Here is a 27,738-nt window from a genome sequence, read left to right as displayed (position 1 = left end):
AAGCGGCGGGAGGAAGCGCCGCTTGCCGCGCTCCGCTCATCTTGGCCGGAAAGGAGGGAGGGAGACGGCACCGGAGGTGGCTCCCCTCGGCTCCCCTCGGCTCCCCTCGGCTCCCTTCGGCTCCCCTCGCCCACTGGAGCCACAGGCTGTCCGGGTGGGTGCGGGGATCCGCCGCTGCGGTCCAGGCCTCCCGCCTCGCTGGGCCGCGGCCGGACGGCTGAGGGAGGGAGGGCGGACAGCCGGGGCGAGCGGTAGCGTGAGCGGGAAAGCGAACAGCTCGGGAGGGAGTTTTGCTTTTGGAGCCCGGGCGCCTGGCAGGGGCGGAAAGGTGGTGGTCGTGGCACGTAAATCGGGCGAACGGGCTCCGGGCTTTACCTTTTCCTTTGCTCTGCAAAATGTCGGCCTCCGGCTTGAGGCGGGGGTGCGGGAGCTCAGGCGGAGAGGGGGTCCTCCGTGTGCTGGGGCTTGGGGCCGGGGTGAGCTTGGGCAGAAGGGCTTCTCTTCCTGCCAGCCCTTAGATTTAATTGTTTGGCAGAGGCGAGAGCTGCTCATCGGTTTTGTGATCCTTAAAGTCACTGACCAGAGTCTGGGTACCGCATCTGTGAGACCAGGAAGTGAATTTTGCCTTCAAAATAAATAGCGTAGAAGTTTCCTCGTTTATGACTAAGCTGACAAGCCATATATGAACCATAAGCTAACTGGAGCTAATAATAATTGTACAGCTTTTAGCACTTAACTGTTGACCTCTGATTTTGGGCCCAAATAGCTTTTGGGTTTGTGTCCTGGATCTCAGAGAAGAAAGACCCTGGTTTTGGGAGCAGCAGAGGGTTACACTGTCTCAGGCTCTGCTTGGGTCAAGAGAGCCATAACACATATTCTAAAGTTTGATCTGCATGCTTTTTTTGCATAACCACTAGTTAAATGTGGATTGTCTCTGCAATGAACATAGTTTTGTCTTACATGTAATTTGTTTCCCTTCCGTTTGCAGGAATTACTACTGTTTGTGTAAGGACATTGGTGTGAAGACATCATAGTGGTAGGTAGGTCTTCATAGCTCAACTGACTCTCCTGTTGGGATGATGAACAGCCATAACTGTCTCCTAAGTGCTGGACAGGTCTTTTATTTGCAGCCATTCACAAACAAGAATGCAGTGTATAGTGTTGGGATTCTTTACCCTTTCTTCTTTTTGAGGGGTATAACTTGTACTGCCAACTGCTTCAGCAATCACAGGCTTATATTTCTGCGTGACTGGAACTAGGGCGCTTCGGTATTAAAGTTAACGTCATACACCAGCAGTGCACAGTATTAATCTGAAGCACAGAGTGTCAAAACACTTTTCAGACATTTCCCTCTTCTGGTGGTAATTCTGCAGCAAGAGTGAGCATTAGAAGTATAAAATAAAATAGGTGTTTGTAGGAAGATGCACACTATTGATGTTACATGGTATGCTTTTCTTACTGAACTCTTCAAATATTTTTGGAGTATGTAGTAGGGTGAGTTCAAAATTGATGTTTAACACCTTAAACTGAAACTTACTGACATGGGATGTCGTGAAAACACTTAGTATTCATGGGTTCAGAGAAATGGCACATTCTGGCTTTAAATGCCAAAACCAGTTTGGAGCTAAACAAAGTATCTGAACTGCCACTTGCTGAAATCAGGAGAAATGTACCTGGAAAAATAAATCCTGTATGCATACTCTAGTGTTATATTTTACTGAGCATCTCTTCCTACCCATTGCCAGAAACCAGATACTGAGTTAGGGACATCTCTGGCCTGACTGAAGAAGGCAATTCTCACAGACTAAAGGAGCAGGGACAAAAGCAGCAGTGGGTGAAGGATGTGGTCAGCTGTCTGTTGTTTTGGGCATTTCTGACTTAAACATAGCTTGCTTTTTTCAGGAAGGCTTTATGTAATTTTTTTTTTAAATCTGCTGAATTTATTGAATTTTCATCTTCATTTAATAACATATATTTTTACCTTAATACCATGCAACAGGTTAATTAATCTTGTGCTCATCAGTCTTCTGAATAAAGTCAAACCTTGCTTAATCCCCCATTGGTCTTCCTGAGCTGTACCTGTCGCCTCCCATATGGCAGCACTATATCCAGCACGCCACTAGAGGGGCTTAGCTCCCAGGGAGTGAATTAAATTACAAAGTTATAAAAAACAGTATTTCATGGTTGTGTCTCACAGTATGACAGACATTGTCTCAACTTCTTTTGACTCCAGTGGAATTAAATGCTGTCATTGCTTTGATCAGATTTATTTATTTTTACTAATGCTTACTTGCCTCGAGTTGGTAAGGAGACAGGCATGTTTTGATGAAAGGGAGTATGTCCATATTTAATCATCACTGAAGAAATATTTTAAAACTGAGAAAAGGGTGTAATAACATTTATCAAAAAATAACTTTTCAATCATTAATGGTCAGCATAGGCAAACAAATCTCTTCCTCATTTTAAATTCTGCATTTGCTGGTGAGTTTCAGATGTTCAATTGCTTTCTTATTTTATTTTTAAAAGTATAAATTATAGAAGTAGAGCTATCACATTTATTTTCTGCTTCTTGTCATGTTTCAATTTTATGTAGGCTTTTTTGGAAGACATTCAGCTGAAAATAAAACAAACTCATTGGTAATTTAGTGCCCCGGCTTGCAACATTATTACGCTCTGCTTTATTTTTGTAATCTAATGTTTCATGAATAATTTATGAAAATAATTAAAGTTTCTGTGTTTGGCAAAACAGCTTTTTCATATTTGGTAAACTAATATAGTTGGGTAGTTTTGCCAGGGTTTTTCCCCTCCTTTCCCTTCAGAGAGCATATGTACATGTTGCATATTAATAATAAAGTATCAGACTTCACCACTTACTGCTTTAAAAAGTGTATTTACATTAAGCTCTGAACCTGATTTCTGTTTATGCTGAAGCTAGTTCAAAGAATCTTTCATCATGTAGGAATTAGAGTCAACATGAAAATGAAATACACATACTTTTCCTGAAGTAGAAAATGGAAGAATTGGCTATGATGGACTTAGGTTTTTAAGTATGAGAACAAGACGTTATGGCAATTTTGACAGTATCCAGATGTATAAGGGAAAGGGACAAAAAGTATGTGTATGTCATGGGAATGGAGATAAAAGTTTTGAAGAGGGCTAGCATGGGAAATGAGATGTTTAAAAAGAACAAAGAGGGATAGCCCAGGAGTCTTTTATGTATGTGTGGGTTTCAAGTGTTACAAGTCACCGCAGTGTTTTACAGTGACCTCAGTGCTAGGTTTTCTTCTTCCTCCAAGCAGGCAGGAGAGAATACAATGAGCTCACGCACTTTGGTTGCCTAATGCCTGATCCTGCAATCCTTCGCTTGCATGAGTCATCCCATTGATTGCAATAGGACTGCTCCTCTATGTAGGACTTCTTGTAGGTAGGTTGGTATGACCAAGGGTTTATGGGTTTGAGCTTAGTGTAGGCTTTGCAAAGGACACTAATTTGCCTTTGTGGTAGCTGCATGATTAGCATTTTCTTTGAATGTGGCCCATCCCCTTTCTCTTTTCACACAATACGGCTTGTCTTAGGCAAAAGGTTGCTGTTTAATCGGCATTGTTAAATATGAGGGAGAACACAACTGGTACACTGTATTCATATACATTTTGAAAAATTCTAGTTTTATGCTGGTATAAATCTGAAACATTTGTAAGTGCTGTCTTAGCTGTATTTTAGTGTTGCTGGGAATAGCATTTGACCATGTCTTAGGGGTAGCAGTGGTAGTTTAGTGTGCTAAGTTTCTGTTACCTTTCACTGGCACTTGCCTAACAAAGTTCAAGTTGAGGGTGAGTGTCAGGAGAAGTATGTGAATGAAGCAGCTGACGTCTTAATGTAATAAAATAATTGTCAAGTAGGGAGGGGATTCAGAATATTTCTCAGTGATTCATGCTGGTAAATCACACTGAAAATGATGGTAATTATAAATCCTGCCTGGTGGTTATAGGTACCTTGTTCTCCGCACCCCCTCCAGTTGCCCCTCTTCCTTTAGCCTTTTCCTCACGTTTAAAATGTGATTGCAGCCTGAATTGGCTTGTGTTTTCTTTATGGGAGGCAGGATCAAATGTCCGGGGGAAAAAAAAAAAAAAGAGAAATAAAGTGAAAGAAGGGATTGTATGTGGTTATAAGTGCACCATAGGTTTAAACAGAAACCCTACTACTTGAATGGAGTCAAGATGGGTTTAATCATTTTATGGTAATTGCTCCTTTTATAGATGTCACTGTGCAGACACCACTAAAAAGTGAGAACAGTGTGTTTCATTTAAGTTTATGATTTTTGTTTGGCATTAAGTTGGAAAGTAAAGGTTGTAGAAGGGTGAGAGAAAATAGAAAAGGGTAATGGGGAAAAAAAACTGTTCACTCCCAGCATTTTAGGCTGCATGGTGTAGAAGGCTCCCTTTTAACCTTATTGTAGTGCAGAATTTTAAGGAATGGGATTTTTACTGATGCCAAACAAAAACTATAAATAAGAGACTTCAACTAGCCACAACAGAGGAGGGATATTTAATAGCTGTAGGCAATAGTACTCAAGTTTAACAAAAATATATTCAGTGCTTGTGACCATCTTAATACATATATTTTTATGTATTAAAAACTACTGTTTTCTTTTCTAGTTCATCTTGATCACCAGAACAAACTCCACAAGAGATGGTAAGCGGTCTTTATGGGTTTCTATGTGATAACTTAGTCACATTTTATATACAAAATGCGTATAAACACTTTTATTGAACTGTCAGTGCAGACATGTAAAAATTAGATGTGAAAGTAGCTAAATTGCTTTGAAAATAGAATTCATGTTACAACAGTGAATGATTTGTCTACTTCTGGGAAGACTCCAGAGACATAACAGGAAAATAACAGACGACTCTGATCATTTGCCTTAGATTTATAGCTTTTGTTTCCTTGAGGAAATCTCATTTCCATTTATTCCACAGCTGAAAAAGCACAGACATAGAACTAAGTTAAACTTTAAAGTGCTCCTTTCCCTTTTCCACCCCAATGTAAAACATTTCTGTATTTCTTTTTTAACAGATGTAGTTTTAAAATTCAAATGTAAAATGGATTTTCAAGGGTCATTTTCAACAAAAAAGCTACAAAAAGTAGTTGGACAGGCACCAGCATCACAGTCCTGTCTACATGAACTGGCTTTTTGTCTTCCTTTCCCCTAAATTAACAACTGGAGCTAGTCAGCTAGACAGATCAGCCAGCTGGATTCCAGAGCTTTCAGTAAAGTCATGAAGGCCCTTTTTAGAAACATTTTAGAAGAACTGGAGATAATTTTTGAGCTTTAAAAGAATATGTTGTCTACTTTGGAAATACATAGAATGTAGGAGATACCTGCTTTTGTCAAGCTTCATGATGTTTCAAAACTGGATTTTTAAGTAGTGGAAAAAATAGACAAAATGTTCTAAAAGTAACCTGTGAATGTATCAGACTTGACAAGAGGACATTCTTATCTGGCTGCTGAAGGATGAGGAGTCAGTGTGACATTCTTAAGCAAAGCAAGAACAGTAAATAAAACATTGTTCATCCTAGCTTTTAGGTGGTTGGATGATAAAGGATGAAGAAATACCATATGGAAGGCAGATGCTTTTCTTGCACCCACTCATTTTAGGAATAAATATTTTGAAATGCATGGTCTTGTAGCAGTGCAATGTTAGACCAAGAGGAGAATCAGAGTGAAGTTTCACCTCCATGAATTGTTACTTTTGAGGAAAGATAATTTGTTTGGACTTCTAAATCACATAGCTGACCCCTAGAGCCCTTCATAAATAGGGTGCAATTTTTGATCAGGAATGTCTTAAGGAATGCAGATTTATTGTGGTGGGTTTTCTTTATGGACTCTATTAGCTGGAGATATTTCGTTTCTGAGAGCACTTACCAATGACCTTAAAAAGCGATAGCATTTATAGATCTCTTATGGGATAATGGGCTCAATTTTGCAGAAAGAAGGGAAACATGAGAGTTAAAAGTATTATTCCAAACTGTCTAGCATTTGCATTATTGCCTGAGAATCAGAAAGTGAAAACAAATGTAAGTAAATACAGTTAACCTCTCTTGATATTGTTAGCATTAAATGGAAAGTATTTCTTAGGTTTGTTTTCTCTATTTTGTTTTGGGATTTTTTTTTTTTCCCAGAAAATCATTCTTTTAAGGCTACGGAATGGTGCCAGTGCAGATCAAGAAAACATGCTTAAAGAAAGATTTTTGTCTTGTATGCCCTTTTTAAAAAAAACAAAACAAACCTAATAAAGGACTGTAAATGTCACATTCATCTCTGAAAACCTCAGCTAATCTTGCCGTAGCTTTAAGTATTTGCCAAAACATGGCTTAATTAAAATTCTTCCAATTTAAAGTACAAGCATTCTGTTTTGGCCCAGATAAAAGATTTTCTATGGAAATTAAGATGTGGAGGAAAGAAAAAAACATTTGCTATTTATTTTACTTGTTCTAGGCTCTGGTTTACTTTATGGCCTTCTTTTAAGATCCTCTATTATCCCTTCTTTTTGAGAGTAGGATGAGGGAGATGAAATGGCCTGCAGGAAGGGGTCTTAAGGCTAGGGGAACTGTGGGGCTTTGTAGTTGCTAGTGAAATCTGAACAGCATTAAACTGTTTTTTTAGGAAAACAGATTAGCTAGAAGATAGGAGAAGGTGTGTTACAGTATGTTTCATTCTATAGAACTATTTTTCCGTGTACTTTATCAGTAGTACTTTATTACCCTTTTTCATATGTTGGTTGCTGATGAGTACAAAAGGGAGATTTACTGGCAGCTTGCACTTGGCTAAATACAATCTTTTTTTTGATCGAGGCCATGATGGATATATGAACTTGGCTGAATTGCCATTTGACCTTTTCTGAGAAACTTATTTTGGCAGGCAGATGGAGGAAATATGTTACTGGATAAAATGAATGCCTTTGTTTAATATGGAGGAATTTTAATCTCTTGTGTTTTCTGTCTGCGGATTTGGAAATCAGGTGTAGGTTGTAATACATACACCTTGGAATGATTCAGTTCTTAGAACTCACATGAGCAGCTAAGGAATTGTGGAATATATCCACACAGCATAGCCCCTAGAAGGAACTGAAAAGAACTGCCTGAACACTTGGAAAATACCTTCTGGACACTACAACTTCTCTGTTGCTAATTCTTCACTGGTAGTTGTGTGGATGCAAAAACAATCTCTTGTAAGAGTAATGAAGTGTATTGTACTTGCAGTGTGTTAATACTTGTCCTCTTTCAGATCTATATGGTTTATCATAGGAAAAGGATGACTAATGATTAAAAGGCAGGCTTTGTGCTTGCATTTACAGTGTTTCTCCCCTCCATTACCATTTGTTTTCTCTTTTTTTTTCCTTTTTTTTTCTTTTTTCCTATTTTTGTCCTTCTTTTTTTTTTTTTTTTTTTTTTTTTTTTTACTTTGTGTTCTTTCCTTCTCCCCCATGTTTTGGCCACAGGAAGACACTGAGCCGTGGTATTCTCAGCAAGTGTACGCAAGATACTGGAAGCACTATGACTTAGCCATGCGCTGGATGCGTAGACACCAGAAAGCCTACAGGAAAGCCATGGAATCCTTTTATCACCTACCGTGGCATCCTTCTGCAGCCTCACCAAGTAGCCGCTACTCAGATTGGGATGGGAATGATCTCCCACGTACCCCAAACTATTCTTCCAGCTATAGCTCCCTTGGCAGAGCTCCATACCATGGGGGAGCTCAGCAGTACACAGATGCACACCAAGGGAGGGAGGATGATGACAGGGACGCCAAAATGGAGGAGGACTCTGAGTCTGAAGGGGAGATAGAATATGACTTGAGTAACATGGAGATCACAGAGGAGCTTCGCCAGTTTTTTGCACAGACAGAGAGGCACCGGGAAGAACTGCGTAAGTCCATTCTGTGTTTTCTGGTACATAAGATTGGGTGATGGATGGCTTCAACATTTACAGGTTTTGTAAGAATTCACAGAAACAGGCACTGCAAGTGAGCAAGGCAAACAGAATGAAGTAGGCAAAACCGATGGGTGCACTTAAGCACCATTCATTAGAAATAAGTCTCAGAAAATGTTTGAAGGTTTTTTGGTAAGAGAGAGAGAAAATTATGTCTGTAAAGAGGAGAATAACACATTTGTCCAGATGACAATATTCATTTTTAGTGCCGAAGGAAAAACTCCAGAATTTTTATGGTTAAATCTTGCTAACTTGCTGTATGTCTGAAAGGGGAACACAGAGGAAGTGCTTTACTACATCACTGAACCCTAGAGTAAGCCTCAACGTATTTTATAACATGGAGCAGCCATTTTGTTTGTTATTCTTTGGCTAACCCAACAGCAAAATTTCATGACCTTTTTCTTCTCCCCTTGCATCCCTAGGGTAGTCTTCATTCTGTACTATACCACACGTTTCTCTTTGTTTTGCATCTTGATCTGGACCCAAGTCCTTAAGCAGGGAATATAAGCCAAAGACTTAAGATTTTTCTCAGGTCTTGATCCTCAGAGGTATTGGTCATCTTTGTTTCTTTGGAATCCTTAAAAGAAATAGAAGATCATGCTGTACTTTATTGACACTTTACTGCACATACAAATGTTGTAGGTAGATTTAGTATCTGTTTTAAAAAAGCAGCATGATGAAAATAACTTTTCCCACTTGACTCCAATAGGAAATACCCAGAATGAATGTTTAATAGAGCTTTCTCTGCTTTCTCTGAAAGAGGGAGATGTTCTAAAAATGCATAATAAAGGCAATGGTTGGGAGGGAGAGAGAAAAATTGTGTTATTTTAAGTTCTTTGATCAGAGGGTATCTGGTGAGCTGAAACATCTCAGCCTAACTTCACACTTCCCATCAGTATGATGCACAGTTGATCTAGTTAGCAGAGGAAAGTGAGTTAAGGAGCTTGGTGGTGGTGCCTGACATGCATCCCTTTCTCATCATGCTTTTGCAGAATCAGCTTGGTGTTCTCTGTTGAAATGTTCCTTTGGCGAGGTACAGGATGCTTTAAGCTGCTCGGCTACTTCTGGAAACGCAGTACATTTTCTTTGGATTTATTTTGTCTTTATGGTTAGTAGTGTTTAAAGGTATGCGAGTGATTAAAGTGGTATCCTGGAAATTGGGAAATCTGGGCTCAGAGTTGTTCTCTGTTGCAAATATCCTATATGACCTTGGTATAGCTATTTAATCTCTTCCTGACCCCTCACTGGCTGTTCTTGCTAAAAATATGGTTTGATTCTTTATGATGAGCAGGTGAATTGGGAAGAGGTTTGCGACTCAGAACACAGATTTTACTTTTGTTCCTTCCACCACAGTGGTATTTGGAGCCTTTTGGAATAATTAGGTCTCTGCTGTGTGCCATGTACTAGCCTGGTTTTGGGTAAGTGTAACTCCAGTCGTTTCAGCAGCACTATTCCAGATCTTCATGCAAGTTTAAGCAGAATCTGGTCTTTACCTACTGCATGCCTCACTTTCTTTAGTAGTTTCTCTGATAAAGTGAGGATAGTAATAATAATCATCTGTAATTCCTCAAAGCATGAAAAAGTAAGCAAGTACTTGATTTAATTGAAATTTAAAAGTGCCACAGAACTCTTGGGTGAATGGTGCTATCTAAATGCTAATTTTGTGAGTAATTAAAAATACAGTATGATCTTGGTTCAGAAATAATTTTTTCTTGTGCAGTCGGGGAAAAGGAAAACAGAATAAACTTTTAATTCTGTTGAAGTTTCTCAAAAGAAGAAACATAAGCAGCAGGAGGAGGGGAAAATCATTGTTTCCCTGATGGTGTGGAAATGAGCTGGTATGGAGACTGTGTTGAAGGCAGTATCACTCTACTTCAGGAGGTAGTGTTACTAATTTTCCTGGATGCTGTTTCTGAACAAAATGAAACTTAGGGGTTCATTAAGCTGCGATCCATAATGATGCTATCATGTTATATCTTTCATACTGTGCTGAAGAATGACAGTCGTTCTGTATCAATGCTCAAGAAGATGGAGATAATGCATCCACAGAAGAAACCTGCAGTTACTTAAGTATTTCCTCTCTGATGTCTTTTCCTTTTAATCCCAAACTGTATGTTCTGGACTGTCTCCCCTCACCTTAGGATCAGATTTGTAGGGAAAGTTGGACACTATAAAGCTGAATGCCTGAAATTTAGGCATCTGTGTCTGGAAGAGACATTGGTCATGTTGAGGTAAGAGTTTTAAATTTTCTCTAAACTGAATGAGAATGTTTAGGTATGTCAAAGCAGAATACCAATAGTGACCTTGATCAGTTGAAGTATAAGGCAGCTGTTAGGGAACATTAAGGGTAAGGCTGTATCTCATGTTTTCTTTCTCTGGCATAAATAAGGGGCTCCAGGTGGAGTTCACAGCCTTTGACCCCTGCACCTTGTTACACACTTGGGAGAAGACTCCAAGGGCTTGCTCTTCTTTTAAAACGAATGCTATGCAGGAGTTTGATATATGTTTACTGGCAGCTTACTGAAGTATGAGACACATGGGAAGAGAAGGGGACAAATAAAAAGGGGAATTTGGCACATAAGTAAGGCAATATTAGTACAGAGGGTGAAGGTCTGATTTATCTTTGTGAATGATGACTTCCATTAGTCTGGTGTTTTTCAAGCCCTGCAAAATTAGGAAATACTATGCAGCATTAATGCAGCTATTTTGGACATGTATAATGAGAGTCTTGATTTACCAAGAAAGATATAAGGTGGTTCCCGCACATGATCCATGTCTCATCAACATGTAGAAGGGTAATCAAGTGGACTAAAATGAATCCTAGCTGATGTCAGACTCTTCACTTCTAATGCCGCATCTAGAGTCTGCTGAAGATAAACATGATCACAGACATCAGAGGATAAAATCTTGCGAATTTTAACTGTGGAAGACTTAAATAGGCCTGAGATGTAGGTGGGAAAGGCATTTGTGTCTGGATGGTGACATACAAGCATTAATGCTAATTGCAAAAAGTTTCAAAGATAAGCAAGCCATTGTATCAGACTAGCCAAAAAAGAAAACTTCAGGTTTATTCCATTTTTTGATAACTGCCACAAACTTGAAGAACAAGCACATTTGTAACTTCTTTAGCGACTTTTTTTGTTTGGTTGGTTGGTTTTGTTTTCACAGTGGGCATTTGCAGAGATGGGCTGACTTGCACAGTAAAGCCTTTGAAACTGGCAAACTCTGAGCCTTGCTGCATGATTTAACACTTCAGCAGTGATACAGTTGTTCACAAACAACCTCCTTTAAAACAATCTCTTTTTTTTGTCTTTGAATTCATGTCAAATTCTTACTAGTTTTTATATTCATGTCGTGTTGCAGTCAAGTTATGTGTTCCTGGAATGCCCTGAAGTAGTAGTGAGCAGAGTTTTGCTGAGGCTGTATGAACTCAGACCTATTAATGCACTACAAACTTATCTTGTATTCTAGCTATATGGTGCCTTTGGTTAAAATCCCTTACAGACAGTTTTAATATCTTCCCTCTTTGGTTGTCTCTTTATATGCAATCATAATTATCTAGTGATTCTATTTTTTAGGGGATTTTCTTGTCAGGCTAGTCTGTTGTTCTGGTTCTTCATGTAACTGGTGATCCTAATATACTGTGCTTCTTGGGGATGTTTTTAGTTGCATTTAAAAGTCTTCCCTCTGGCTGTTGAAAAGGATGTAGTTATTTTTCTGCATTACGATACCTGTCAGACCTAGGTAGTGTACTGAATTCTCCGAGCATCCTAGATGTAAAGGACAGAATACAGTAAGTTGCTTTTTTATATTTGCAAGAATTAAAAGGACAAAAACGAAGAAAGGAAGATTCACAAGCCTAACAGTTCTGTAAATTGTCTAATGGCACATATTTATTACACTTTCAAATTTAGCCTTTGAAACGTAGTTTGTCCTTATGCAGTTTTTCTTTGTTCCCTTTTTACATATAAGAGAAAATGACTACTGTAATTGAGTGAATATGGCATTGCAAGTATATTCAGAGCCATTCTGTAGTAGTCAACAGGCAATGAGACAGTGTCCTTTATTTAAAAACAAAGAAAAGCAAAGGAAAGTACCATCATGTCAGTTCATTACTGAAGGATAATAGTCTGTCAATTGTTAATGCTAGTTTTTTCCATTAAAGCCTCTGTTTGTATTGCACACACATACCCTCCAGCTTTTCCCAAAATAATGTTGTCTCAACTTAAAATTTTCATGCTAGATGGAAAACCTTTTAAAAAAATTGAAAGGAAATAGTGAATGAAGATGTTTGTTTCAAATCCGTAGGGTTTTTTTACCTTGGGTTTCTTTTTCTCTGAAAGATGACGGTTGCCACTGCCTCTTCTGTGAAGAGGGAGTAATGGAATTTTCCATGTTTTGCAACTTGTTTGAATAGTACCAGATCCACGAAGCTTTTGGTTTTGTTTAAGGCCTATGTGCTTCTTTGGACTTTGATGCAGGTTTTTTGCCTCTGTGTTTTCCTTCTTTCCTTCGCTTTTGGTAAATGCTTCTCCCTGTTCTTCATCTGTCTTTTTCTCCATCAGACTGTAATTCAGATTTTTACTCTTGGTCACCAGCATCTTTTTTGTTTCTTCTTCCCTACCCTAAACTGTCAAAGCAGTGTGGATGGTGAACTTACAAATACCTGCTCAACTTCCTTGGCTTTGTCAGCCTTGTTGTCACATGAACTTTTACCACTCTCTTTAGAAGTTGAATTGCTGAAGCTTCTGAGAAATGTCTGTGAAATAAGAGTGCTCTCTGCAATATGTGTGGGTGCTTGAGAGATGCTTTTGAAGCGTGTCCTTTTGTGAACTGAAGGAAAAATGTGAAAGGCTCTCCTTTTGGACCACATCTCTGCTCTTGATGATTGAACCTTTTATTGTGTAGCAGCAGAATCTTCTCAAGTGCACACACTGTGTCCAATGTAGAGACAGTGTTATTTGGTACTGGAAGACAACAACTGAGAAAATGCCTTCTTGCTAGAGAAACAAGGAAAAGTGCCACAATTTTCACTCTTTTAATATTGAAAACTAATCTGTACTTGCAAAAATAGAGGGTCTGAATTGTGTTTGGAGAGCAACAGCTGGGCACAGTTTTATATCTGTTTCATAACAGACAAGGTTGTCTTTGTACTAAGTGTATCAATTTGGGAACACATCCATTCGTAGAATATGTGATAGTCAAGAAAATGTCCTTGAATCTCATACTAGAGACAGAATCTGAGCTTAGAAGAATGTATAGCTTTGCTGTGTGGACCTATGTCTGGCCTATCAATCCCAACACATTTTGCAATGAATGGACGTTATGCTGTACGGGTGTACTTTGCTGCTACAGGAATTAATGGGAGAGGGACACTAGAAGGCTTGAGGTGCTGCTGAGGAAAGAGTGCACTTTCTGTATCACTGGACCAGATACAGTCAGAAACGGATATCCTCTACTGCATGCTCAGGAGAGTTTTGTGAGGGTTAATATATAGAACTGGAAATTGTATGTCAAGTCCTTCTTATTTGTTATGTGCCTCAGGCTGAGACTCTTTGGCAGCATTGGCAACCCCTGAAAGTATGCAAGTGCAAGGCCAGGCTTGTTTTGCTGCTGAGGGATGCCCTGGGTTTCAGCTCCTAGGTGGCACCTGGGGATGCTGTGGACCATGCTCCCATGCGTGCAGCCTGGACAGTCAAGTGGAGCCAGGGCCTGGGATGCTGCTTCCCTGTCTGCCAGCGGCTGTACTGGGCTTGGTTCTTCCTAAGCATGCTGTGGAGTACGGGTATTTGAGTTATAGCAAGTTTATAGCTAGGAGCATGGGAAAAGAAGTTCATGTGGTTCACTGTAACTGTAGTGTAGACATGGCTTTAAGAGAAATGCCAAGATGTCAAACACCTCTATTTCCTCTTACATTTGATGGAAATGAAGAATGCTGTCTTAATATGAAAAAATGTATTAAACTTTGGAAACCTGTGTTTGAACTTGTCACCCTTTATTTGTCTGTCTAATGTGTTCTTGTTGTTAGAGCGAAGATAGTACATACCTCAGGTGGCTTGTTGAGAGGTTCGATTTATTCATATTTATAAGGGATTTTGAGTACCTCAGCAGGAAGTAAGCAAAAGCCTCAGTGGTAGAAGAATGAACAATACAATCTGAGAAGAATTGTTCATTCCAGACCTTTTGCTTAACAGTTAAATTAGATGTCATCCCTGTGACCAAAACGCATCCTGTTGACATCATCTTTGCTGAACAAATATGGGATTTGAGCTACCCTTTCTCCCAGAGAGCTATTATCCCTAAGTTATTCATGAATCAGTAAGAGAAGTCTGGTAATCTTGTATTGTTGCTGGTCTTAGTAAGTCAGTGCTGTGGTAAAATTCCTTCTGACTGGACTTGTCTTGAGGATATGAGAATAAGATGTGCAGGACAGAGACAGATCATTGCTCCTCTCAGCTGCCCTGTCCCTCACCATCCGTGTGCTAGATCTGCTTTTGATAGCTGTTTCTTGATGGTTATTGGTCTCAGAAGGATCCCTGAAACAGGTCAGTAGCTTGTTGTGATGGATTAGCTATTGGAACTTTATCTTTACAAAGAAAATACACGTGGTAACTCAGTTTTAGATCAGACAAGCAGAGCATCAGTGCCTGTTCTGTGTTCATGCAGTTTCCAAGGCTTGAGGACATTGCTGTGACGTACCTGGGCTCTGCAAAGCTTTGGCAAAGAACCACCAGGTGGACCCCAGGGCTGAGAGGCCACGTGTGGAACAAGGAATCCTTCCCCAGTCGTCCTGCCGTCATTGCTTCATATGGGAACAGTTTGGTGTGGGAAGACACAGACACTACTTACACTCAAAACTGGTGCTGGTAGGTTTTTTTGAAGGCAGGTCTGCCTGCTTGCTTATGCCATTAGCATCTGCAGCTGCTCTGAGTGGCTCCTCTAGTCTTCTCTTCATTCTTTGTCCCTGCAGGGGAGCCTGTGAAAGTAGCTGCAGCTGCTGTGGAAAAGAGCAGGTGAGACCATGCTGACAGACACAGCTCTAGGGAAAAGTGGCATAAAAGCTGCTCTGTGCTAATGGCTCGACTTGGGCAGTCTGTCTTCTGGTTCCATCTACATGCCACATGCAGCATTTCTGGATCTCCTAAATTTACTTAGGAGAGAGCTCTGTCTCAGTTCTATGCTGATAAATCTGAATTCATCTGCCTTTAGCATGATACTCTCAATGTTGTAACTGGACAGTGACAGTGTGGGCTACGAGTTAAGCATTTTCTAACACAACCTTTTTTGTATCGACCTGGGGGAACCGTTGCTGTAGCAAAAATGTTTAAAGCTTCAGGGTGTACAGCACTGGAGTAATTGTGAAAAGCAGATGTCGGAGACCGAGGTGGAAATGGATGTAATGATGTTGTGTGCTTTCTATGCTCTTTATCTACAAAATCTGCTTAGAATCTACAACAGAGCATGGCAGCAAAATATCTCAAGCATCTCTGTTATAAAGCAATCCACTTGTACAGGTTTGCTTGGAGACACATAGTTTACCTCTGCTAATTTTAATGGGGTGTTGTTAATGCCAAGACTTCAGAAGCACCATTTGCTTTTAAATGTCTCTCACTGTGCCTCAGTTTTATAAGAAGTGTCCAGATGGAATTCATGTCCATCGTCATTAGGGAAACATGGGGTGCTGTGGAGGCAGAAACTAAGAGTTCGGAGACTTCCATCTGCCCGGGTCTTTTCGAAACTCATTTCCTCACATGCTCAAAATCAAGAGAGACAGACAGAGGCGTTAGGCTACCCATCTCAGACTTGGGTGGCCTTTACAGACTTCCATCACTACCTTGGACATGCCATTTGGGACTAGATCCACAAAAGCTTTCAACATAGGTAGAATTTAGCAACAGATATCCAAAATAATAATCTTTCTCTTCCAGCCATGCCTTCCAGGAAGAAGGGAGCAGTCACTTATACCTAAAGGATGATGCATCTTAAACCACAAGGTGCGAGGGAACATTGTCACTCTTATCTTTTCCAGTGGCTGGGTTGAGCACCTGTGCCACCTTGTGATGTGATCTGCTCTGAAGCCCATTCCAAGGAATCTAAAGCACCTCCTGCTCTAGGAATTCGTGTCCATTTTCTTTTTATTTGGACCTGTAATACAGGGGTGATAGCACTTCCCTGCCTCTCAGGAAAATAGAGAAGGTTGATACGACAACACACCGAGAAACAGTTGTGCTGCAGCCATATGAAGTACTCAGTACAGATTGATCCAGCTGTTCATCAGTATTACAACCATTATTGGCCTCCAAAGTACCTAAACCCATTTATCCAGGTATCAGAGCTTCCCCCTGATATTTTCACGGACATAACACTGCTCTGCAGTACGCTGAAATCATGGAGGCCATGTAAAATGAAGAATAAATCTTAAATTGATATTTGTATGGAAATAAATAACATGGGTGTTATACTATTGATTGTTATTGTTCACATTTAGCTGGATAAGAATCTCCTGGGTTTAATTGCATTTGTAGTTGCTGAAGTGGTGGTTGTTGGTCTAAAAGTCAGCTTTGTATTCACAGAAATTGGAGAAACTTTGCCAAGGAATGTAGGTCTCCAAAGAGCGTGCTGGGCCTCAATTTTAATATGGTTGTTCAAATACTAACAAGCCAATGCTGCCGTTCTCTCACTCTGCACAAGCCTTGCAGAGCACCTTCATTTCTAGGAGGTCTGCAATTTCTGATATGGTTGCTGAGCAGAAGGGTTGGAAGACTCGCTTTAAACTTCATCAGTTGTTATTGCTTTGGAATTTTTGGCCACTGGTATGGTGGGAAGGAGGTTGAAAAATTGTAGAAGAGTCCAGACTATGGAGACTGCATCATGTGTGACATGTTGGTGGAGGAGGTGTTGAGGTGGTAGATGCAGAGCATCTGGCTGGCTTTGGAGGAGTGCAGGAAGAAGTATCTGCCTTTTTCTGATCTCTCCATTTCTCAGTAGGTAAAGCTGGTGATGTGTAGTTATTTGCATTCCCTGCTTTTTGCATTCTTCCCTTGGCATAAGTTACTGACCTCTGTCATGAACAGGCTGTCAGGCTAGATGGGCTTTTAGTCTGATGGCTCTGCTTCTCTGAAGTCTTGTCTTCATCAAGTCACTTAAACACTTCCTTCACGTGTGAATTGCCCCATTGAAGAGACAGAGGGGAGGTGTGGAGCTCCCACTTGCTAAGAAGTACAACTTAACTTTCTGAAGCGCAGGATGCCAGCTGCCTATTTGAAAGGAGGCAGCACTCAGACTTCTGCTCCAGCAACCGAATCTGGAACTAGTTCTAGTGTCAAACCTTTCCGTTTTGTGGAAGGTACGATAGAGGCACGTCTGCAGGTTTTCTGTGGCATATTTTCCCGATGTTTTTTTGTTGTGTTTTTAATACCAGGCATAGCAATTATCCTTATGTATTTAAGTACATTTCATTTAATTTACTAGAATGCTGAAATGAGCAAGGAGAAGGTCAGAGGTAAACTAAGTTTCCAAAGCTCTACCCCTCAGCCCTTTCTTTCACAAGTTGTGACATATTTTGCGGATTCCTTTAGTTTGACCTTCTTTCCAGATGTCTCTTTCAAAACAATTGGTCAGGCAGCACACTATAGTTTACTAACAGCATGGAAAAAATGCATATTTACTTGCTGAAAATAAGTTTACCTGGATCAGAGATTGTTATTTAATTCTGCATGTCCATGGTAAAAAAAAAAAATTATGGACCTGTTGGTTAACTGAAAGGTCAGTTCATATCTAGAGTATGCTTCCTTCCAGAAAATCATTTACATGTTTACAGGTTGCTCTCAAAACCCCCTGTTTTTCAAATGTTTTTGATAAACTAGCAGATTTTCCTGCATATATCACCGAGTTACTTTCTCATGTCATACAATAAACCAACTTGAATTCAGCAGTGTAGTCTGTGGCTGGATTCAAGAAAGAAATTTGAATGTAAAGTTGGAATGTGCGAGTTTGTTTTAGCAGACTGACACAGGCTACTTCCTTTTTTTTTTTTTTTTTTTTTTTTCCTGAAAGCACCAAACTTTCAGTATTATTTAGCTGTCTAGCGCTCTGTACATCATGGAACAATTTCTTCCAAGTGCATGTGCTTGATTCCTATTCAGGGCACATGTGGAAAAATTGTTGTGAAACTCATGTTTCTTCAATGTGCTGGTTTGCTTTTAAAGAAGCATTTTTAAATATGAACGCTTCCTTGTTCAGTCTCCTCTGTGCCATAAATGTATGTGTATATATGGATACAGTTATATATAGATTTCAGTAATCTTTCTGTTTACTCTAGCACTGGTGTCTTTGTCTGGCGTCAGCATTGTTGCCATCAGTGACAGATTGGAGTTGTTTTGGGGGATGGGAGTGCAGAGTCAGCTGGTCTGTATTTAATCTTACTGCTGTAGACTTGATCCTTACTAAAGGCAGCTGCCAGTGCCTGATCCTGTACTAATTTTTAAGCAGTGGTCAGTCAGGAACTTCCTGGCTGTTTAATTCTGTCTGATGGCACAAGCGTACAGTCTGGACACCTTGTTGTCTCTGGTGTGATACAGACCCATGGTTACGCTGGGCTTGCCTGTGTGTTTTCTATCCTAGTTGCATGTATACCTGATTATGGATTACATTTAGATCATTCAGATTTCTAGAGCAGGCTTTCACTTGAGGTTCCACTGGGCTAGATGATTGCTTCATGTTTATGGGGTTTGATTGTTTCAGTTCATTTTCTGGTCGGGATAAGAATATCCCTTCTTAAGGGTTTCATTGTGGAAGGTAATAGAAGAAAATAAAAGAAAGGTGATTTGTTGTTTATCTGGGCAGTAACCAATGTAGCCTACTGCTGGAGTAAATATGGACATGAACGCTTGTATTGTTTCCATCTAGGATCTTTGGCAGTTTGTTTTGGAGACCACAAGACAACCCTTCTTGGTTTTTAATCCTGTTTCTAAAACAGAAATCGGCTTCTTTGTTCTCTGGTTAACTGTGTCACTTTCTGCCAGTAACTTAACCCACAGATTTCAAAACAATGTGAGATAATTAATTCTTTAAAACTCTGTCAGGTAGGAAAGTATTAGATTAATTTTACAGATTCATTAGTGAGGCATGTGTTTCATTAACTTGAGAGTGATACATACTACCTAGTACTAACCATACTATCTGGAAGTGGAACACCTTGGTTCTAACCTTACTTCCTGGCTTTCAATTAATTTTGATTTCAAAGGTAGTTTCTCTTCACTTGCTGTCTTGGTAAGTAATTTTGCCCTGTTTCTACAGAGCTGTCCTCTTCAAAATGTATAGAAAATCTGTATTACAGTGAAAGAGAAGGTATCAAACTGAGGACTTCATATTTGCAAAATCTGTTTGCTGTCTGCTTAGACAGCTTGTTGCAACTGTGTCTGTCTTAAGGAGCACACTCTCTTGCCTTAGACTGTTTCCTTCTTTTACCAATACGTTTTCAGTCAGGCTGTGCTTCAGTGAACACATCTCAGTGCCAAAGCCAGGTTAAGCAGTTTTTATTGCTGCCCCTTTAGTTCAGCATGTGTGGTGCCAAGACACTGAAGTGTACTGGGATTAAATATAACTTGTTGGGGTTTTTTTGTAGGGTTCACTGTGTGGCCCCTTAGACAATTGTAGTGGCATCCTTGAGGGGCCTGGGAGCTGGAGCGTGCAGCTAAGGGAGGAAGGAAGCAGAAACTGCATAAGCTGGTTTTGTAGCTGAGGAAATAAAAATGTCCATGGAACCATGGTTTCAGACTGCCACAAGCTTGCCAAGGAATCACATCTGCTCTTACTTCAAAGCCTGTAACAGAACATTTTCTTTTTTCTTGAGAATATTGCATTGCTTGTAGATGTATGTGGTGAAATATTCAATTTTTTTTAACTCATTCCCTTCTCAACTAGCAGATGGAAAACTTGTCAGTGTAGATACTTGGGGTTTTAATACTTTCAGCATTTTTGGTAGTTCTCTTTCATGGTGGTTGTGACTCTGGTGACTGAGACGTTATCATTGCAGGCAATTACTCCCCCAAAAAGTTACTTATATTCCAAATCAGTGTTTTCAAGCCAGCTACAGCATTTGATTTTTTTCTACGTAGGTTAGACTGCTGGCACAGTAAGATACCGCCTAGCTGTCTCCATTTCTTTCAAGATCAGACTTCTCTTTAAAAATGGGAAGGGAGAAGTTACATTGTGTCATCTGTAATCCTTTTTTTACACTTTTTGCAAGCACAAAGTTTTAAATTTAAGGAGAAGTTTAAACATAAGTCTATTTTCCCCAAGCCAACTCACAGCTAGAATGAGGCTGTTCATTCCGCTATAAAATCGTGTCTCTCTTCTTTCAGTACATTTCCACAATTTCTGTAAGTTGCTTAGTGTTCCAAAGTAACCCTCCAGCAAGGAAGACCGTGCTGTTTTCAGCAACCTGGAATATTTTATCTTTACAGATGTGGGTGTAAGTCACAATTGTTTGTATCTCACAGGCTCCCACTGATGGTAACTCTTGCCCTGCAAAGCTTTGCCCTTGATAAAGAGTAATGCTTAAGATGTCAGCCCTCTGAAATCCAGAGCTCTGTAGAGCTCTGTAGAAATTAAACTCCTTGAATATCCTGTTTACAAATCCTCAGATTTAAATCCTTATTTTGTTGGAATTCCTTTAGGCAAAGATTTTGGGTTTCCCCATGGAAACCATGCCTGGTTCATGCAAGTACGGGCATAATAAAATGGTCTGATGCTATCACTTCAGAAAAATTCACACGTAAGTTTATGGTAAAGGTACTTAGCTTTTTTAGAGAGATGAAGAAGCTGGCATTTTGCGTTGAGAAGCCTGTGTGGGCAGAACATTTAACACAGCAGATAGGCTTGTGGGAAGTGGCATTCAAAGAGAGAACTAGGAGTTTTTAATCAGTAGAAATGGGTAGTGTTTTTAACTGTTAGTGTGGGCTGCTCAAGATCAGCTCAGGTATCATTTAAGACGAGAAAGCTCAGAAAGTGCATATGCAGCAGTAACAGAAAATCATTCACCATCTGAAATAAGCAGACAAATATGTGAACAGGGGTATAGGTCAGTCTCAAGGAAAAGAAAAAACAGACCAAGGCTGGGGAAAGTGCAATATTTCCTTGAAGAATAATGTGCTAACTAAGCAAGAAACACAGTCAGTAAAGGCCATTTGACACTTAGGAGGAGCAAGCCCTCGGTCTCTTGCCATAACTACCGTCGTGTGGGGCAGAACATGGCAGACTGCAGAGTGTGTGCACCTAGAGAACTGTGGAGAAGGCTGCCTGTATAAGAAACGTCATCAGGTTGCATGTGATCACTGGCTACAGGGAGCTAAGGGTTGGGTGTATAAATATTAAGAGCTAAAAATGGTAGAAGAAACCATACAAATGAATCTTTCATTAAAAATCCAACATAGATAATTACGTTCTCTACTTTCATCTCCTTTTAATGTTGAAAAGTCTCCATGGGGACTTCTCTACAAATAAGGAAATTCATTTGGGTTTTGGTTTTGAGGTTGTTTTTCTCCTTGTTTTGTTTTTGTTTTCTTTTTTTTCTTCTAATAAGAAAAGGATGAATTTCAGAGAGGAATTTTTTTTTATTACTACTTAAGCTTCTCAAAGGATATTACAAAGAAGGAAGAGCAAAGTGGATCAAACTTGCGGAAAGTATATGACATTTTCCTTTTTGTAAAATAAGAGAAACAAGACAGCTGAGTTTCTAAGGGCCTGTGAGGAAAATAGCTTGTGTTGAAGGGCTTAGGTCATAGTTTTGCTGAAAGTATGTAAGAGGGCATTTGTGTGTCCATGAAGCCCCAAATGCAGTGAATGATAAGGTGCTAGTTACTGTTTATCCTGCTTTTGGCAGTCCCTGAGGATGGAGGTAGTTGTCTATACTTGTTCACTTTTCAGCTAGTATACCCCAGATTAAGAGTCATCCATGAAGGGTGGGAAAAGTGGCGGGGCGGGGGGGGGGGGGGAGGGAAACAACAACCCAAAACTTTCTTTCAAAAGGCCTGGAATCACTGATGATATCCCAGGATGCAGTGTGAGCTAGGTAGAGATCTCAGTATTCCTTAAATATGAAGAAAAAAGGCTATTAACTGCATTTGGAAAAAGATCTCTCAACTGGTTTTGGCCAGATAATGATGACTTCCCAGCAGGACTGGACTTGGTAGGAATAAGTTAATTCTGAAAAGAGCTTCAAGAGAGGAAGAGCATCTTTGGGAACAAATGGAACTGACCAATTAGGAAAATGTCAGCAATGCTTTTCCTTTGTGCAGGAGCCAGCCACCACTGCAGCTGCCTGCCTGCCTTCTGAACATTTGCACAACACTGTTTGATGATTGGAGGAAGCTTGCCAGTAGTTGAAGCTGAACGCTTTAAAAGAAAGCACGTTTATTTTAGTCTGTGTGAAGTGGAAGGAGGACCTACTTAGAATTGTGTAAAAATTATTTGTTTCATATTTATAACTTGGCAGCACAATGACTTACGAATTTGGAGTGTGAAACTGATTTGAGAATCTGTTCTGAAGCTGGGGACTTCATTGCTCCAGGCTGGGAATTAGTGTTTTGATAAACCTTGATACCTAACTCATGGATGAATATTTGGTGCTTGCTTCAGAGAAATTCCGGTTGCCTCTATAGGTTTAGGTCTATAGACAGTTTATAATTTTGTTTGTTTGTTTTTTCCATTGTCAGATGCTTGTTGTCATCCTTTTGATGAAGGGGTAGTTGCACATTTAGCTCAAGGTGCATTGCTTTGTATTGTTTTTAAAGTAAATTTTGAGATAATGGAAAGAACCCAGACTGCTGGAAATAAGAGCAGCTCTACTTCCCAGCCCCTGCCCCAACAAAGAGAGTTTAGTGTGCATCTCAATGGGACAAAACTTTCTCTGCTGTCATCTATTTCTTATCTCTGTGTTTGGCTGGAAATACTGCTTTTGGAAAATCAGTAGTTTACATACCCGTTTAGTTCCATGGCTTCTCTTTCCTTGATTGTCCATGACAACAAATAGTGGCATCACTGACAGTGCAGTTTGTCATGGGACTATCTCTCCACAAATAACCCATTTGAAGCTGCAACCACACAGCTACAGTGGTACTACCAGCAACAGCTGCCATGTTTTATGCTCAAATTCAGCCTTTGGTACAAAAAAATGTGGGTCTCCATAGCAGATTTCTGTCCCCAGCCTCTGCCTGGACTCTGGAGACCTGATTTACGTGTCCGAGACTCTGTAATAGAGTTACTCTGGGAATATTTTAACCAGTAGCTATAGAAGAGTAAAAGTCAGGTTAGAAAGTTAAGGGCAGTACATCTGATTAGTGTAAAGTAAAACATATACTCCAGACATTTGTTAGGTAATTTTGAGAATGGAATTCAAATTGGTATTATTATTTTGATTGTTAACATTAGGATCTGCAGGTTTATGAACTACTCTGTGCTACAAAATGGAGATTGATGCACACTAAACTGTAATCCACTCATCCATCCTAAAGCTTCTGCTAGAGACCCATTTAATTTCCAAACAGTAGAATTCATTATCTGTCTCCAGATAAATTAATTTTTCTTAAGTGTTATTGTGTGCAATGAGCTATTAGAGGGCATTCTACAGCAAGCAGGCGAGGAAGCAGCTGTCTCTAGCGTGCAGCTATGGAACTAATGAATAAAAAAATTTCCATGGGCAGTACAGAAGTACAAGGAATTCTCTTTGTGGCCCAAGAGAGTCAACAAATATGGGTTCAATTCATTGCCCTGCCAGAGTTTTGCTGTGTAACCTACAGTGGGGGACATTTTTTTTCCCGTATAGATTCTTGTTTTCTGTCTAACGCTATTCAGTGTAATTTGCATCAAGTTCATGCTTAAAAACATGTTACCTAGTTGTGGACAGTCTGGTGTCCCAGGAAGTTTGTTTCAATGGGATGTAAGTGACCTGTGTAGTCACAGCCTGGGTGCTATAGCCTGTCCTCATAGTGCTGGGCCCTCTGTAGGCAATGTTAGTTCTTTTAATTCAGACCTTCTGGTTAAAATGGCCTGACACCAAATAAATCTGACTCTTCCGAAAACACATATGGACTCTAATGTATGTTTCCTTGTGAATTCTGGCAGTGCAGCCCACTTCAGGGGTGTGCCCTTAAAGCAAAATCATATAAAGTGAAATGGCGCTCTGGAATAAATTGCTAAGCCCTCAAGCCCTCCTGTCCTTCGACTACCAACACAAAACTGTGGATGGTGTTTGAAGTGATAGGACAAAAGCTTTCTGTATCCCTGTCAAGACAAACAGATGCCAAAATTGACATTTCTGATTATACTGTTTAACATATCTATTTTCTGGAAATGAGGTATGGGGGATAATTCATTTAGGAAGGCTGACAGACAGTCAGTTGGCTGCTCTGTACAGTACTTTCCAGTGTAAAAATAAACGGCAGATGTTTGACACAGATACGTCAGGATACTTAACTTTGGGTTAGGGTTTGCAGATGTTACGTGTTTTGTGGAAGCTAAATCTCTGCCTTAGGGAAAGGAGGGAAGAGGTACATGGCACCAAACGCTGAGAAGCATGTCCTGTATGTGACTAATGCATCCTGACCTGTGGACACTCTGTCCCTTTTGATGTTTAAAAAAAAAAAAAAAAAAAAAAGAAAAGCTGTCACTAGTAGTGAACTGTTTCAGTGATGCAGTTTTGAGAACCCTCATTTGTCCTTGGTAGGCAAAGGAGTTCAACTGCCAGGTGATTTTCTTCATCTTGCAGAAATATCCCCATAAGAGGAGAGTCTTGTATAGCACTTAGCTGTTTTAATGGCACAGAGCATTATTTGTTCCATCAGAGCAGCACCCAGGAAGTGGAGGTAAGTTTGGGCACACAAAATCAAGTTCTTGCTTCCTGATAGGGCTTACCAAAGAGGATTTTTGATGACAGATTGGTCCAAATGTTTCACCTCTCTGAACTGTTTTAAATCCTCTTTAAAAGACGTGGTGCAGGGCTTTATGTTGGGTGCTGTTTTGGTTTGCCTTCAGAGCAATAGTAGTAAGGCTGCCAGTTTTGAACTTTGCAAGTCTTGAGAAATGTATGAGGTTGGATAGTTTATCTAAACGCAGTGCTTACAGCTGTGTTTCATTGGATGCACTTAATGGCAAACACTTGCATGACAGACTGATTTGTTCATTTTCAGAGTAGTAACTGATTACATTTTCTCTTGGCTATGGTTCAGCTAAAGGTGCATTGTCCTGTGCATTGTTTCCTTATCTCAGCTGCTAAGTCACTACTTTGGAAACAACTCTCTTGTTTGGGATTGGCCGGGTTGGTTTTGGTTTTGTTTTGGGTTTTTTGGTTTTTCTTCTGCTTTTCAGGGCATGTGTATGCTGGGAAGAAATGAAGCAATGCTGATTTCTACTTGTTATTATTAATACAGAGGTTTTCTACAGTTTTAGGATTCAATTCCAGGAGCTTCCTCCTTTTTCCCCACTTCTTCCAGCCTGGCTTTATCTTGTTATTTAGTAGGAATTTGTCACTATGCATAATGAGCACAGCAGGACGAGTAACATGCAATTTTTTGTAAGTTTCAGAAGTTGGCTGAGCCTAGAATGTGTGGCTCTCGGCCGTCTAGACCCAGCACAAATTTGAATATGAAATATTTAAAAAGTTAAAATAAAATGTGATTGGTTTCATAGCTCAATAATTTACATCTCTTGTGGTTTGTTTGTCTAGGGAGACAGCAGCAGCTGGAAGCTGAGCACCAGTACGTGGAGGCTGATCAAGACCTTCACAAAAGGATGGGGCGTTCTGTGCAGCCACCTGCAGAAAGACCTGGAGAGAGGCGAATGGCAGAAATGAAGAAACTGTATGGTGCTGAAGCTGCCAAAATCCAGGCAATGGAGGCTGCCATGCAGCTTATCTTTGATAGAAACTGTGATAAAAAGCAGCCCAAATACTGGCCCATTATTCCCCTCAAGCTGTGAGTACCTGGACTGTGCTCTGCCATGGCACAGGGCTGTAGGGGCAGCTGCCTCAGGTTGTGCTGCTGAAAGAACTGCAAAGTTTTGGTTTTGGTTGGGCTTTGGGGCAGAGGCTGGCAAGGGCAGCATGTTTCTTTGCCCTGTGTTCCTTTTACATTGTCTGTCAGCAATGGTCACGGTCCATTCTACCTACATAGAGTTGTCAAGTAGTAATAGGAGGGACAGTAACATCAAACCTGTCTAAAGTCATAGTTTCACTCATTTGATACCCGCCTGCCTTGCTTGCAAGGAACATAAGCGTCTATACTCAGTGAACTGGGAAAACTTAAAGTGATGTGAAAAAGAAAAAGACTATACAAATTGTCTGTTCTTCCCATTTAGGAAATTGAATGATCCCATTTTTTAGTCTTGTTTAACGTAGCAGCATTTGGATCCTGTTTAACACAGCACAGCTTGAAGTGTTATGTCTGCTAATCTTGGATTTTTTTTGAGAACCGGGAGCCCACTGGCCAAGATACAACATATCAAATTACCATAGCCCAGCCATTTGAATTCTTTTTCAGAGGTTTATAATAAAGCAGGAAGTTTTTCTTCCAGACTGATACTTGTCTGGCACAAGTTTGACTCTGAAGCAACATTACATAGAAAAATGTTTTAATGAAGGGGGAAGCGGGGTAGTCGGCGAGAAGCCTGATGTGGCCCTGTCTGTTAGAGATCTGTTTAGCAGAAGAGAAACTTAAGAGGACAAAGCACTCTTGGGGCCAGTGCCTACAGTGATTTTTGCCATTCTAATAAAAAGCATCTAGTTGGTTTCAAGCTTTAAAGAAGATGTATTAGTTTGATAGACTAAGGGTACATCTGTACGCTGTATATCGGGGTGTGGAAGCCATGTACCCCTGAGGGCTATGTTTATTTTAGGTGCAGCTCTCTGATGGCCACCTGCATATTACATGCACAAAGCTTAAACATAGGCAAGTTAGATGTGCCTCTGTGCGTACTCACCATCTGCACAGGCTGTTTGGCTCCACTTCTGTCACTCTTTACTTTTGGTCAGTTGTGCTTGCCCCACTGATAGCCGACCAGGCTGAGTGAGGCACACAAATGGTCTGTGTAAGAGAGGCAAAGTTGCCCCCTCAATACTGGTGACTCCTTAGAAAATGGTACCCTAAACACTTCCAAGGACTTTCTGTGAAGCACTGCTGCTACAGATCATTGTGTGCTGAAGGGCTGTAGTTTGTATTAAGCAGCATCTCCATGCCAGTGCAAAGGAACCTTATACTGTTTTAATTGTGACAAACATTCATGTGCCTATCTGGCAACAGAGGAAGGTCACAACTAAAATTCTAACTTCAGTTCATGCCCGCTGCATCTGGTGTATCTCTGTAGCATGTGTAGTTTGTCATACCCACCAGCAGTTGCTGTGCCCTCTGCAGCAGCCAGCTGCACTAAAACAAGTCTGTGGTGCAGTTTAAAGTATCTTTGGGTTTGCTAGTAGTTACTATGTTTTTTCAAAGCAGCTTTTTCATTTCAGTTCCACCTCCTTCACTTTAGATGTGATGAGATGGAGTTAAATTGAACACGGAAATTAAAAGCCCCCAGTCTCCATGACTTATTACTGGTGTGATTAATCCAAATAACTTGTGTGAGACAGGAGAGGGAAAAGGGTTATGAACAGTCCTGCATTTGTCTTCACTCTTGTTTTTGGCGGGTTTTGTCAGAAATTCAGTGTTTTGTTTGGGTTTCCATTTGTTGACCAAATAAATTCTCTTCATAACA

General features: G+C 40.2%; 1 protein-coding gene and 1 long non-coding RNA gene across 6 annotated transcripts; both read left to right on the top strand.

Moving 5' to 3' along the window:
• Positions 1-27,738, top strand: GEMIN8 (gem nuclear organelle associated protein 8). Of its 5 annotated transcripts, none has more exons than XM_029999101.2 (5): positions 1-154; positions 989-1,036; positions 4,656-4,692; positions 7,500-7,926; positions 25,715-27,738. In XM_029999101.2, exons 3-5 carry the CDS (start codon positions 4,690-4,692, stop codon positions 25,963-25,965), a joined length of 681 nt encoding a protein of 226 aa, XP_029854961.1. In that variant the 5' UTR covers positions 1-154; positions 989-1,036; positions 4,656-4,689; the 3' UTR covers positions 25,966-27,738. The 5 variants fall into 5 exon arrangements, with proteins under 5 accessions (XP_029854961.1, XP_029854958.1, XP_029854959.1 ...); XM_029999098.2 differs by having other exon boundaries at positions 2-154; positions 989-1,040; XM_029999099.2 differs by having other exon boundaries at positions 17-76; positions 989-1,040.
• On the top strand, positions 7,933-9,154 carry LOC121232560. The gene is made up of 2 exons (XR_005931213.1): positions 7,933-8,537; positions 8,982-9,154. It is a non-coding gene; the product is annotated as an uncharacterized LOC121232560 (long non-coding RNA).

Source organism: Aquila chrysaetos, chromosome 23 (assembly GCF_900496995.4).
Source record: "Aquila chrysaetos chrysaetos chromosome 23, bAquChr1.4, whole genome shotgun sequence".
Taxonomy (NCBI): Eukaryota; Metazoa; Chordata; class Aves; order Accipitriformes; family Accipitridae; genus Aquila; species Aquila chrysaetos.
Note: the sequence above shows the minus strand (reverse complement) of the source record. Positions and strands in the feature narration are given on the sequence as shown.